Source organism: Leptosomus discolor, chromosome 16, assembly GCF_034619465.1.
Source record: "Leptosomus discolor isolate bLepDis1 chromosome 16, bLepDis1.hap2, whole genome shotgun sequence".
NCBI lineage: Eukaryota > Metazoa > Chordata > Aves > Leptosomiformes > Leptosomidae > Leptosomus > Leptosomus discolor.
In genome coordinates, this window is record NC_141406.1 from 16,702,040 (window position 1) to 16,716,566 (window position 14,527).

At 47.7% G+C, this 14,527-nt stretch overlaps 1 protein-coding gene across 2 annotated transcripts in view; it reads right to left on the reverse strand.

Moving 5' to 3' along the window:
• Window positions 1-1,680: 1,680 nt before the first annotated feature.
• The window catches only part of TTC28 (tetratricopeptide repeat domain 28), a 178,634-nt gene continuing 165,787 nt past the window's right edge, over window positions 1,681-14,527 (reverse strand). The window contains exons 15-23 of one of the 2 annotated variants that reach the window (XM_086473966.1): window positions 13,396-13,575; window positions 11,570-12,290; window positions 9,706-9,830; window positions 8,420-8,651; window positions 7,920-7,996; window positions 5,800-5,823; window positions 4,852-4,981; window positions 3,985-4,092; window positions 1,681-3,479 (exon numbers count right to left, since the gene is read on the reverse strand). In XM_086473966.1, the coding sequence (XP_086330092.1) occupies window positions 1,855-3,479; window positions 3,985-4,092; window positions 4,852-4,981; window positions 5,800-5,823; window positions 7,920-7,996; window positions 8,420-8,651; window positions 9,706-9,830; window positions 11,570-12,290; window positions 13,396-13,575 (3,222 nt within the window). In that variant the 3' untranslated portion in view covers window positions 1,681-1,854. The remainder of the gene's footprint in view (window positions 3,480-3,984; window positions 4,093-4,851; window positions 4,982-5,799; window positions 5,824-7,919; window positions 7,997-8,419; window positions 8,652-9,705; window positions 9,831-11,569; window positions 12,291-13,395; window positions 13,576-14,527) is intronic. The other variant, XM_086473965.1, reaches the window with a different exon arrangement.

Here is a 14,527-nt window from a genome sequence, read left to right on the forward strand (position 1 = left end):
AGAACTGAATTCTCTGTCCTGCTATCATGCTTTTCCTCCAAGATCCCTAAGAAAATCACTAATTGTCAGATCCGTCTTTTCAAGAAGAGCATCCAGACATGATAAGTGCAACAATTATCTGCATCAGCAATGTGCCCCTAATAGTTTAGAGAGCTGACTGCACTCACCATTCAGGTAGTCAGGTGCAAGACTGGAAGTTGACTTAAGATCCAGCTAAAACTCAGGGCCTAATTAATTAAGCCTCACAACACCTCTGTGAGGTAGGTAGGTAAGTATTACTATCCCCATTTAGATAGAAAGGGAAGACGAGGCACGGCGAGGTGAAGTGAGTAGCCTTCAGTCACCCAGCGAATTTTGGGAGTGCAGAATAGAAACCAAACGCCTTGGTGATCCAGTGCTCCGACTTCATAGCACATGGCCTGTGAAATACTTTGCTTGGATCTAAGTGCGCAGCGTGGCCCAGTTAATGGTACCACACGCCCACCGTTTTCAGTGCAGATAAATTATCATTTTGATCCCAATTACATCACTGCATTCAACAGATGCTTAAAAGAAACAATCTCCAAGTCGATCCGTAACACCTAAACACCATCCAGCCCAGGAAAGCTCACTTTTACACATCACCCCTGGGGTGCTCGTGCTTCTCCTCCCTCCACGGATCAGAGGGCACACAGGTTCTGCACACAGCCACTCTGCTGGCTGCCTCAACGTACGTGCTCTGACCGCACCGATGTCTGCTCAGGCTGGCATACGTGCTCCAAAGGAAACCTGCTTCCACAGCAGGGGAAAGGTTTGCAGACCTGCCCTTGATGAGCTACGTGGAATGACCTGGCAGGATCAGGGAAGGATTTAGTTGGTCAGGTGATTTCTAAGCCACACGCATTGATGTCACATCCCTGCCCACTGATGTTCTGAGCTTCAGCGTCCGTAACTCTTTTCTGTGCACGCTTAGCAGACAGAAGGCATCTGTGCTGCCCACGCACTTGCCAAGGTGCAGATTTCACCTTCATAACGCTGCGTGCCAGAAAGATCCGAGCATTCAATAAAACCAGTGCTCATCTCTGACACACACTCACTACCTCATGCTGAGGCTCACCTTGCTCATGATGCCCCAAACGTCCCTTTTGAGCAGACCAACCAGCAAAGTATCACCTGAAAGGTTTCCCTCCAGAAAAAGTTACCTAAGGTGCAGGTTTTAGAATGTGGCACCTCTGTCCTCTTGTCTTTGTTTCACCAGCCTCTAAATGATGCAAGAGAACCGCCAGCGTCGTGCTGCTATGGAGTTTTATTGCCAGCAATTTCTTGCGTTTGGCTAACTTGGCAGAGATACCTAGCGGCATGTTACCTTGTCCTCTCTGCCAGCCTTTGAAAGCAATCAAATAAATGGCTTGTACTTCTCCAGGCGGAAACTTGTGCATGCTTTGTGGTACACATGAAAGTTCTGCCTCCTCTCCCTTCCCTCTCCAATCCCTGATATGTGTAATTTCCGTATAAAAAGCCAGCTGTAACACCTCTTGTTAGGTTAAGAAATACAAGTAGGCAGCTTAAAAGCTAGTATTTTATGAACAAACAACCGGATTCATTGGACCCGTTGCTGCAAATACTGAACACTACATATAACCTGTTACCAAGTGAGTCTGGCCAAGGTCCTGATAAGGGAAACTAAAACCCAACTGTGTGAGGCCCGTGTTCCTACGCAGTGACAGACAGGGCCAGTCTGTCACATCCCTGTGCACTGCCGACTGAGGGTATGACCACAGCTTCTCAGATACCGGTTCTGTGTTGATAAAGGCAGGTGGGCAGAAGCAAATACTTTAACGAGACTGTACGTCATCCGCTGGTACTCAAGACATTTCAACATTTGGAGGAAGGAAAAAATCTTCCTGGTGACAAAAATTTATAACCATTCCCAGATGGCAGCCTCAAGGAGCGTGCAGTTCCTGGAGTGCTACTGGAAGGTGGAGAATGCGTTGATGTCACTGCAGTTGTAGTTTCAGGGCGCCTGTGTCCGTTTGGAGGGTTCTTTTGTGGAGAAGCAAGGTGTTGCTCAATAGACAGGTCCTTTAGTTCCAGCTTATCTGCACTTTCTTCTTTGCTGTGCCGTGGAGATAAATTCAGCAAGCTGAGGACATCCTTCTTAGAAGTCATTGTTCCAGGAGCTCCTCGGAGAATTTTTATCGGGCCAGTGGAGTGATGGGGAGTGCTTTGCCAGAACATCTTTAAGTTGTGAATTGCTTGCACTTTTTCATCAATGGCAGCCATTTTTAATTTGTCTATGTCTGGGGCATCAGCTGGACTTGAGCGAGCAGAACCAGCTGAGGAATAAGAAAGAGCAGGAGATGGAGTGCTGCCACCAGGAGACTGATGCCCTGAGCTTGGAGAGATATTTCTGGGTGATTTAGAAATATGAGCGCTGTAGGGTGAGCTGGGGTACTTGAGTTTGAAGTGAGGCTGCTCAGTTAAGGACCCATGTGAATCACAACTGGGGGATGGCTGCCCACTGTACTGGCCTGTGCCTTCTTTGTTTGACATCTCCGATGTCGTAGGGCTATTGTAGCCAGAACTCACTTTCTGAAGGGATGAACTCCTTGTTGGAGGCTTTGGTTTAATTGCAAGAGGTGAAGACTGATTCTTCTGACTAGAGCTGACTGGCCGACTGAACGCACTGGTCTCTGAAGATCTGAACGCAGACACACCTGCTGGGGTGGAAGCCCCATCATCTGAACTGTTGCTCTTGCTTATTTGGCTGCTGCTTCTCTGAAGACGTTCAACTGCAATGAGGTGAGACTGAGTTTCCTCTAGAATTTTTTGGGCCAACTCTTGTGGATCAAGCTTTGGATTACTGTCCTCTTGGGATTTGACAGTGCTGTCAGTCTCAGTGCTAGACTGGTCAGATTCCCCAGTATCAGAACTTGCAAGCTTCCCAACTTTTTGGAAAGGTGAATTTGGACTGGGAATAAGAGTCATTTTAACAGGAGAATTTGGGGTACTTATGCTCCCTTTGGAGCTGACACACTCTTTAATGCCTCCAGCCTGACCAGTTTTGGGCTGTTTGTGATCAGGCGAAAATCTTGGTTTTACGTTTTCTTGGTAACTGGCCAAAGGCTCGTTGCTGATTATAGAAAAACCTTCATACTCTTCCTCATCTTTGCTGGCTACAGTGCTCGTTTGTGGTGACAACTGGCTCTGTACTGCAGACCTGTGCGGGTAGATGTTCTTGGGCCTCTCATAGTCCTGGCGCCCTCTGTGTCCCCCACCATCTGGCACACTCTCTGGCTTGGAAACAAAACTCATGGAAGAGGCAATGGAGCTCAGGCTATACACAGAAATGGCATCTGATGCAATGCTGTCTGGACAAGGAGGAGAGAATGGAGGGTTTTGATACTGGGGTACAGGGTTGGAAACAGACTGAGCAGAAGCCAGTGACTCTAGCGATGAGGAACTGTCCAGGCTAAGGCGCTTCGGCAGCTCTGTAGAATCTAAAAAAAAAAGAAGAAAAAAAAAAAGTACGAACATGCCCCTAGATACACAGTAAAATCAAACAAAGCCAGGTAACGTTGTCTCAGAATTAAGAGGAAATGCTACAAAACATGCACTCAGACTCTGTGCTACTTCAAAAAACCCAGCTACTACTTAGGTGAGAAGAGAAGTGTGCACAGCCCAGGAAACACACAGGCAGGAACCTCAGTCCAGGTATCCTAGATGAAACTTGTCAGTTCGTTATCATTTTACACCTCAAAAAGTTACACATCCTCCAGCTGCTCGATCCCATTCCCAGCTTTGGCCTCAGCCAAGGCTTAGTGTTTGTTTCCCATATAAAAATACCATTTGCTGCAGCTGTTGTATGAGTACGGTCTGTACGACACACGTGTGATGATGTATGTATGATCTCTGCAAAAGCTAAGAAGGTGAGATTTCAATAAAAGCCATTCTGATCAAATCATCAGACGATATAGGAACAAAAACTACTGTAAGTAGCTTTACCAAAAAGTGCCAGCAAGGATTGTAGAGCAAAGTGCATGGTTCTCCTGTTAGCTTGTTTCCCAGTTTTCAGAATCACCTCCTCTTGGCCAACTTCACAAAGGTCAAAACCTGTAGTGGAATACGGAGCAGAAAATCACATCTCACAGAAAGATCCAATGTCTTAAACAAGTGTGATCTCACTTATAACAGAAATAGAACAAAGAGGTATGAGATCCCGCAGTGTCCTGGAATGATGACTCTTCACCTACAATGTACAGTTCGTTGGTCTGTTTTTATTACTACTCAGCACCCTTCTCCAGGAGGTGTCGGGAGCTTTATGGCACTGGACTGCGAAGACATACACCTAAACAAATCACTTCTGTCCAAACTGACACCCGAAGTGCACTAGTCAGTACTTTTTTAGCTGCGAATGATTTGGAATTGTTGGAGAAGGATATATTGAACACATCTCAGGGGACAGCGTCCCACACGCCTCTACCATTCATCATTAATCCAAAGTTTTCTCACAAATGGGTCTGAAGAAGAGCACAGACGCTGGAATTCAGCAGATGAGGGCCGGGCTGCAGGCGGCACGACTGTGTGAGAGAAATGACGTGTGGCTTTTACGAGCTCCTCCAGACATCTTCCTGGATGTTTCGCTTTGCAGTGTTGCCTCCTCCCCACAATGCCTTTTTACTAACCCTAACCAAGGCCCAAACTGGCATAAAATCCAGTCTGGTATTTAGTGCTCATCTCTCTTTTCTGCAGGATGTAGACCCTAGTACATACCAGCACCCTGGTACATCCTACCCTTGCTCAGTGCAGATACCCCTGCCAAAGGAACAGCAATAGCTTTTAGAAAGACAACAGAAAGAAGTGTTGTCCTACCTAGAGCTGCCAGAAACTCGTGACAGCCAGGTAGCCTCCAGAGTTGGACACTGATGGAAACCTGGATTGGTGCAGAGGAGAAATCTTGCTCCTTCTCGCCTGCCTGAAGTTGAACCAGGACTTGATGCAGCTGAAGACAACAATACAAACATTAGTCTTTCCTTACAAATCACGTCACTGCTTTTCCGACAGCTAAGGAAATGCACTGCAAACACCCCTTTCCCTGTACACCCACATATTCAGCTGCTGCTCCTGAACAGAACAGTGAGATGAAAAGGTCTGGGCAGAGGGACAGTCCAGGGACAGCAGCAAGGGACAAACTGAAACAGCAGCAAAAGCGGGGACAGAACAGGGGTGAGGGCTGGGGGTGTGGCCAGTGGAAACTGAGCAAGAAGGAAGCATAGCAGGAAAATCGGTGAAGTGAAAGAAAAGGAAAGAGATATTTTGGGGCTCTTCACAGAAACATACTAAAGCCCATTCCATGACTGAGCCATACTCCTTATGCAAATCCCAAGAAACTCTTTCTCAGCACTTAACTGGGCAGAACAAGTCATATGAAAGCACGGAAGACTTTCCTAATACCTCCATGGCCTCCAGGAAAGAAGTTTCTCAACTGTGCCCAAGGGACAGGAGTAGCAAAGAAGAGAAAAAATGTGTTTCTGAAGATCTGACACAAATTAAGGTGCCAGGATCCCACGTAATTCAAAAACACAGCCAGGGCAGGAAGGATGGAAAGCCATTCATCAGGGACCAGCTAACCTCAGGACCACCCATCTCTTACAATCCACAAAAGCTTACACAGCCTTTTTTCCACAGTAGCACTACGGGGCAAATGCCAGGCCTGAAAGTGGGTTGAAGACACTACGCAGCACAGGCAAGTGGCTCTGCAGTGACGAAGACATTTCGTCCTGCACAGTAGTGTTGTTCCCCAGCGCATGTAATACTCACCATTCCCACCATATTTTTAACAGCCTTCGGGCAGCAGATAACAAGAAAGGAAAAGAGAGGAGAAAAGAAAGAAAGAACACAGGTTATTCTGTGCTACAAAATGCCTGCGACTGGGAAGCCTGCAGTGACCCATCCACATGCAAACCAGCACCCTGACTGCAAGATGCTTTGTCCAGAGAAAGAAGGGAGCAATGGAAACGGCTTGAGCTGTGAATCAGGAGCCTAACAGCGTGGGAACAGGCAGCCAGAATCTGGGAGTGCCCAGCTCATTGCAATCAACTTGTACACTTAGCAGGCAGACACTCAGGCCAACCCAATTCTGGCAGAGGGCTGAACACAAAACAAGCCCTTCTCTTGTTTTCTCTGGGATACATTATTGGCACTTAACGCAGCCAGCAATCCCTAACTTTTCCTTGCACATGCAGTAGCACTGAAGTTCTCTTTTGAGGTTCCCGCCTTCTGCTTTGCACTAAAAATACTCATTTTCTACCCAGAGCAAAAGATCAGGCTCCCTGCCTTGCTGCTTCACCAATGCCAAGAGCACCTGCTCCCTTGATGCCTATCACCCATACGGGAAAGACAGTAAGCAACATGCACTGACTGAACCAGCAGTCATTATGCTTCAGTTTCAAACAAAGTCTTCTCTCCTTTGGGACAGGCAGAGCCTTTGCCGCTCACCAACTCAACTGCTGAGAGGAAGGAGAGGTAAAAAAGCAAGTAAGTGCAGAGGAAGGGAGAGCTAAGTTGCAAAGCCCTAACTTGCAACTGGACAGACTCTCGTGCAAAAGGAAATTCTGCCTGAGGTTTGGGCTACAGAAGAACACTTGCAGAAACAAGGCAATACCCCTGCCAGTATTTATTGCATGAGGCAGCTGAGGAAATGGCAAGTGCACCTTTTGCTAGTTGCGTACAACCACCTGAATGTTTTTCCTTGGGTGATTTAATGATCCGAGGCAAGAAGACAATTGTGAAGTAATCTCACGGACACTGTAACACACTCCGTCCTGTCGGAATGTTGCCTTCTACGTATCACCCCCCTTCGACTCCGGGCCTCCCTCTGGTGGCAGTGAGGAAAAAATAACCCTGTTGCGCAACCACAGAAGTCTCATGCACTGGCAAAACGGCCAAGGCAAGAAAGCAAAACGCCCTAAAGGACAAGCCATTAGAAATCTCTCATGCGCTACTGCAGATCATAACAAGAAACCCTTTCCTTGAAGCAGACTCAGTCTAAGGGACTGACACAGCAGGCTGCTTAGGGGGCAACAGCAAAGCTGGGGCTCTTTGCATTTTGCACAGAGAGACTCGACAGAATGAAGAGAAGCCCTCTGAAGCTACACAGAGATAATCCCAGCTACCCACCACGGCACTTCCCTAGAGTGCTTTTGCATGGCTATACACCCATTCACTATGTGCAGTGTGTTCATCTACTAAGGCAGGCAAATGATCAAGATAAACCTCCTTAGAGGAGCAATCAGGACAGTAAGAAACATGTACTGGAAATCCAGCCAGGCTGGTGGCACAGAGAAAGGTTAGGTTAGGCTAGGCATGCTAGAAAGACTGGGGAGAGGGAGGAATGTGAAGGAGGTTGGGGGGAGCAGGGAGAAGTCTCATAGCCACAGGCGGCACTGCCTTTCTCTTACAGACCCTGAGTCCTTCCCGCAGGGCTACGAGCATGCACACCAGGAGAAGCACAGGCTCAGTCAGTTTTCTGAGAGACCTTGCATTGTCCAAAGTCAACTATACCTTGGGACTTTGGTAATTACAGTGGGCAAAGACCAGCCAACCTGGGCCCTAGACAGGATGGCCAGATGGCAATCAGTGTTTCTGCCACTCATTTCCCACATTCTGCTTCCCCCTCACTGCAGCAGGCTTCATGTTTTCACTTCTGTCACTGAACAGGGAGACCCAAGGCCATGCAGCCCAGTGACAGACCTGCCGCCTTCTCTTCTGGACACGCACTCATTCACACAAACAGGCAAGTTTAGAATTTCAACCCTGAAGTCTCCTAGCAAGCTCTGGGTTGACAGACCAGGGCATAAACCATTCTGTGCACTTCTGAATTTACTGACCTGGGAAGAACCATTTGGAAACCGGTACCGGAGGAACACCTCCCAACTTACCCTGTTGATAAGCTGTTCCCCTGTTTCTGAAGCTGTGATAAGTTTACAAAGTGCCTGAAGTGCAGGGTTAGGCAAACCTGAAAAACATTAGCAGAAACGGGGATTGTTCAGTATCTGTTTCTTGACTACTAGAAATGCAACCACCTGAGCAGAACACAAACTCGGCTAATGCATCTCCCCCATATCACTGAAGAGCTCTGGAAGCAACGGCAATTTCCAGAAAGCAAGAGGTTTTCCCACTTCGCATCTGATCACACATTTTCTCACTGAGAGCTGGGAGAAAGTAATAGTCACATCATGCTTCTCAGATACTGGGCCCAGTTGTAAACGATTCCCATCTATGACAAAATTTTCAGTAAACATTTACTTCTAGAACTTCCACCCTGCTAAATACTTTAACCTCACTGATGTAAAACATCACTTTTACAGGCTTGCATCAGAGAAAGGCAGAGAAAGGCTGACGTCTGCTGGGACAGAGCCCATAGCTGGCTGCTTCTTACCTAGGAGGGACTGTATGGTGGTGCTGCACTGCTGCAGCCGGTCACCAGGGTCAGAGGTTGGGAAGAACACTGCTGCCGGGAGGCCACTGGCTGGAGGGTCCAACCGAAATCCTACCGCAGTGAGTAGGGCCTGCCAGCCTGGAATTCCACCAACTTTATTCTCCACGCTTTGTTGGGACGTATACATGGAGTTGTGCTGCCCATTCTGGATTCGCTGCAATGATTTCTCCACCTTTGGGGAAAATACAGCATTAGCTTATTTTATAAGAGATTTTTACTAACTGCCTCTTTTTACACAGTGAAGAGGCAGGAACAGCAGGTTGAAAGACAGTAAACCCAACGTTGAACCTGGCCTGCCTTACACAGAAGGATGTCAGCACCCTTGAAAGCAAAGGCTGCAGCAACTCAGCACCCACAGCTGTAAAATCACTGGGCTGAGTGCCAATACTCCAGCGATGCTGGGGGAAGTAATGCCACAGAAACCAAGTACCAGTTTGATTGTCATCATTTCCCATAAGCCTGGCAGCTGCATTTCTCCCCAGAACATGACTCAGGGTCAGGTTCCAGTCTCTCATGTATGCTGCTTATTACCAGGCCAGAGTCTGCAGCTACATGGCAAACAGTAAAGAAGGATATGCGTCCACAAAACCCAGCAACTGGGATGACCAGCAATATCCACAGGTTTCCGCCATCCTATGGATACTCCACACTCCTGCAGGACCACAGAAGATACATTGGAAAGAAAAGTATTAAAAGTCACGAGAGATTACTCTAGCCATCTGGCAGTTTGGCTTCAGTCCTGCTGCTCCCCACAACAGGCTATGGGCACATCTGGGGACAAAGGTGCCTCTTATCTTCCAAATACACGAAGAGACAGCAGCCACCGTGCTCTGCATCTCCACGACTGCAGTATTTGTAGCTATTTTCTTGTAGAAACAATTAACCTCAATGATTATCTCATTTGTAAAGCTGAGACCCAATTCAACAGATAGGTCTGGGGAGGATTTTGTCACAATACAATGTAAGACTCCGCTTACTTTCCCTTTTTTTTCGCCCTGGATACCATCAAGTGTCCTAGTCTTTTCACACTGACCAGAGACTATGTTAAGGTAAGGGAGAAGGGTTGAAGGTACCTATTCAAGAGGGAGTTGCTGCACATCAGGGTGCTTCTCTTCCCATTCATCATTTACAGATGCATACCCACAGGTCACATTATCTCACAACTACAAGGGCTGCAATGCCCCTCCCTGGAGCCCGCTGGGTGTGGTAGGTTTCCTTTCTCTTACCAGATGCAGCAGGACACGCAGAGCATCTCGTGCCCTTTCAGGGTGCTGCAGAATCTCAGTCAGGGCCTGTCCTACTAGCGAAGAAGGGCTGTTCAGCTTCATATCACTCCCAATAAGCATGAAGCCTGCAGGATTCAGAATAAGAGACGCTCAATCTCCTTTTGTTATAGAAAATGTTCAAAAGAGAAGCAGATGTCCTCTGCTGTCTCAGTCTGATGGAATGATGCTTCACTGTGCCCTGCAGGGTGACATTCCTTTCCCAGAGCAGCTGCCCAATCCCTGCCCGGCTCCATAGACTGAACTCCCAGAAAGTTTCTAGATGCTTCTTACTGTCCCCTCCTCTATTAAATGGAGTGTTTTCCTATCCAAGCAAGCACAAAAACACTGTATTGCAGCTAAACTTGTCCTAGCTTGCTACAAGTCTCCTTTACAGCAGCAGAAATCAAGAAATGCTGAACAGAGCTCACAGAAACAGAACTCAGAAAACTGAGAGCTTTCCCCATCTCAGTCAGAAACCTGTCTCGGCTTATGTGCCATCTGAATGCCAGATTCTCCAAATGTCAGCCCAAGGAGCTCCGCCTGCCCCTTCTCACCCATTGCAGCGAGCACGTGGCTGCCCGACCTCACTCTGGTGCTCTACCTGAGACTCACCATCAGGAGTCAAAGGCGAGAGTCAGGGATTGCGTGTGACGGACTTGCTCACGTACCATGGAAGGGGCAGTACTAAGACACCGTGAGGAGCTGGAAGCCTGCACTTGGTGGTGGTGCCAAGCACCCCTGTCCATGCTCATTCTGGCTTGCCTGGGAAGCAGCCACTTTTTTTTTGTTTGAATGCTCTTTCCTTTTGAGACAGAAAAATCTTGGAAGGAAAATAAAATACAAACTGAACTGCGAACTGTAACCTAAACTCGGCTCCCATCTTGTATTGTCTGAATCCCATGCTAACACTGTACTCAACATGCCTGACATCACTGTCAGACTAACTCCCAGGTGCTCATTTTCACAAGCTCTACTGAGTTCCCCACTCCTCCAGCTCCACACAGTTCACATCAGAGCCATACTCACAACAGCTTCCTCATCTAAAAAACATGGTACTACTGCCTGTGCAAAAAAATCCATTTAGGGAATGCCTGCAACTTTCAAAAACCAGGACTTGTGCCAGGAAAAAGAAAAAGCAGGATATTTGTACATATTCCTGTAGAAACACCGTTGAACTCTTTGTCTTTCTGAATCTCAACTCACTCATCTAATTGAGAGCAAGCAAGCACCAGCACTCCACCACGGAGCTTACACTGCTGAGAAATTTCCAGTGGAAACAAGGGAAACCTTTCTCCTAAAAGACCCAAAGGAGTAAGCCCTGCAAGGTTTACATCACAGAAATCACAGCTACTGGCTGCTGCTGCAACTTCCAGAAGTGCTACTCTTGCATCCTTGTTAGACCTTCACTAAATTCTCAGTAAGAAGGTTCTGTAAATTTGCTCCAGCAAACTCCATCCCAAGTACACAGGAAATTTGACCGACTAGATTTCCAACACGGGGAAGGAGTTATTGTATTGCACGTTGTTTCTTTCCAGACATGAAACTATTGTGACGAAACAGACTTCACCTCACAATTGCTTTAAATGACATCAAATTCACAACCCACTCACTATACACAGTGAAATACTGTTGTTTCCCATGACACTGACATTCAGCCACAGTCAGTTGAATCAGGGTCTGAAACATGGGGGCAGAGTTCAGAGAGAGCACAGGGCACATGCTACTCCAAACCACCTGCTAGCACTGCTCCTTGCTTAACTCAATTTGGCATAAGAGCGTTTTGTAGAAACCCTGTCTTGTTTGTCAAGAAGCAGATCCTTCCTACCTGCCCAGTTGGACGGATGGGAAAACTGCTTGCTGCTCTGGACAGTTTTCATCGCTTCTCCAAGCGCTGCACTGGCTTTCATCCCATTTAAGAGTGAGGAATAGAAGGCATGCACGAACATTTTGGAAGCAGCCACAGGAACAGGCCAGAGTGACACCAGGACACACTGAGCCCCAGCAGCCAGGAATGCTCTCGTCAAGCCAATGACTCCATCAGCAGTGACTTTGCTGTTGGATTCCTGGTAAGAGCCAAGAACGACTAATTTGACAGGAAGCCGCAGATCCAGGACATCAGCTGCTGTAAGCAGAAACTCCTGAAGAGGAGGGCAGTCCGAGATGCTCTCCACATCACTGGCATCATCCTGCATCCGAAGGGATTCTGGGATTGTGTAGGGATTCCCAAAAGAACTCTTGCTGCTGGCTGGATTGCTGTCAGTGTTGGGTGTCAGGACCAAAGCAGCCAGTTTCCAGGAGACATGAGTTGCAAAATGGACACATTCTGCCTGAGTGAGGGCGCTCATGACCCTCTCTTTTGTTGCTGCGCTGCCAACTAAGGGTTGGCAGCCAAGTAACTCAGATACCATATATGCTTCCTCTTCTGCAGAGGGCATAGGTCCCCATAGCCACCTGTCCATAACTGCTGAAGGGAGCTTGGGATTTCCTACGACAGCTGCCATTGAGGTAGAACTGGAGTAAGCAGGAGTATTCTTCCTTGCATGGGACTACAGAGAGAAAGAGAAAATAGGTTCAAAGACCTGTTTGTAATGGTGCTGCTAATAAAATATCCTGTCTCTTTGGCTCTAAACAGAAGTCTGGTTGTCATAATTACAGAAAGCTTTGCATTTCTTTAGCTTCTTCCATTTAATTATTCCAAGGAACATCTCCACTTGAGCCCAGTTGGGATTTCTATCCCCACACCTTGGGGAACAGATAGAAGTAACAGAAAGCAACAGATTAGCCCACGTCCCTTTGAAGGCTGTAGCAAAGCTAAAAGCATAAAGAAGGTCTCAGCTTCCCACCGTAGCGGAAGACTCCTTGTGATCACTCACTGACTGGTTTCTCGCAGCTGTATCACCACCGCCAGTGGCACGGCGCAGCACGGAACTGAGCGCTGGGGCCTGCCACTGAACAGACAAGCCTAGTCCCCGCAGCAGTAATGTTGACATGGTTCAGACCTCGTGCTGTTCCAGTGGCTGTATTTAATCCAGTGCAAGCCACGACAGGCAGCAGAACTCTGCTCAGCAAGAGCAGATGTGACTTGGGGCACTCTCCATGGAGACCTGGGCCTTAGAAACACTGATGCCAAACATCAGCATGAAGATACTTCTGCAGGATTTGCCTGTGGTGTTCATTTTGTCTTACAGCCTCAGTGTCATGAGACATTAGTGGCTTTCTCCGCACAGAAAGCTAAAATGTAGGTAAACACACCAGAAATGTGATAGGACAGACAGCTTGCCAAGGAAGCTCAGCACAGATCACAAACACCTACATTTCAGCAGTCTGCCATGTAGTTCCACGCCCCAGGACATGCCATCCTTTACACGAGGAAATCCAAATGATCCCTTCCCCTTGCCCTTCCTGGCATGCCCGGGGCTGTGATTTTGTGCTGCAGGAACTACATCAGAATCTGCTTCACAGCCATGGTGCTCAACGTGCTCATCAGAACTGGGAGTGCCTCAGGAGGGCAGTATATTTGTGGGTTCTACTCTTGTGTCTGGTGTAGCAGGACAGAGCTGCTGCTTTTCTTGCATGTATAGGAACCTGCACCCCACAGGAAAGACAGAGTTTTTCTCTCCACGAGGGAGGCTTTATAAGGCAATGCCAGACCTTGGAGCTGGGATTCAGCGACTGGATGGACGGCACTGCAATGAGGCTGAAGCGCTCATAGAGGTACTCGTTGGAGGAACTGCCCTTCAGGAGAGCAAAAGGAATGAGGTACAGTTCTCCCTCCAGAACCAGTATCAGCTGGCGGTGGCGGCCAACGGGCCCACTGGAATGCATCAAGCCCTGCAAAGAAAAGAAAGAATCAGTTCAGCCCTTTCACTGCACCAGTGCCCCAGCCCGCACTTTCCAAGCATCAGGCTCTGGTCTGACCCCACATCAGGTCCGGAAACATCCACACCAGAACTGCGCTCTGTGTGAACATGGATGCGGTGACAGTGAACGCACACGGGCATCGGACAGCTCTGGACCGTTGCTCACCTGTGCATCAACAATCCCGTCGAGATGAACGAGCCCTGAGCGCACTGACATGCTGCACGGGCCTCGGTCGTCACACTGAGCCTCAGCAAGCGTGCTGGGGCCCAGCCTCACCGCAGTACAGCAACGCCTGCTGCTCCAGCATAAAGTCTTTAACTCCAACCACCTACGTCTGGTCAGTATTATTACCACCTTATCCTTTGAAAGAGAATATTCTTTCTGATATTGAATTTCAAAATAGCAATTTCCCTATATAGGAATCCACAGACAGATTGTGTCTATGACCTGGACTTCAAGACACTTGACATTGTAATCAACCCAGAGCCACAAATACACCTAAACAGACAGTATCTTACGGATGGAGAAGTGAGGCAAAGAGATTAACAAATAGGGAACACGCAGCTGGGCACAAAAAGTGGCAACTGCTGCTCGTCCCATGTAACTGTGGGAATTTCACTCTTATTTATCTAGGTATCATAAAAATAACTAGTTATCACCCCAGGAAAAGAGTAACTTCAAAGCACTGAAATTTGCTCCGGCTTAAACACTTGCAGCATATAAAAAAAAGCCTAAAGGACTCTCATGCCAAACAGCAGTAAATCTCTAAGCAAGTCTACACCTTTAAGCTAGAGCAGCAGCCATAGCTTGGTCTAGCAAATAATTCATTCATTTGAAGAGGAAACTTTTAGCACAAGCTAGGATGAGACCAGTTCCCAACTTGACATCGTTTTGGAGACAACCGGTTCAACTAGTGGTGTTC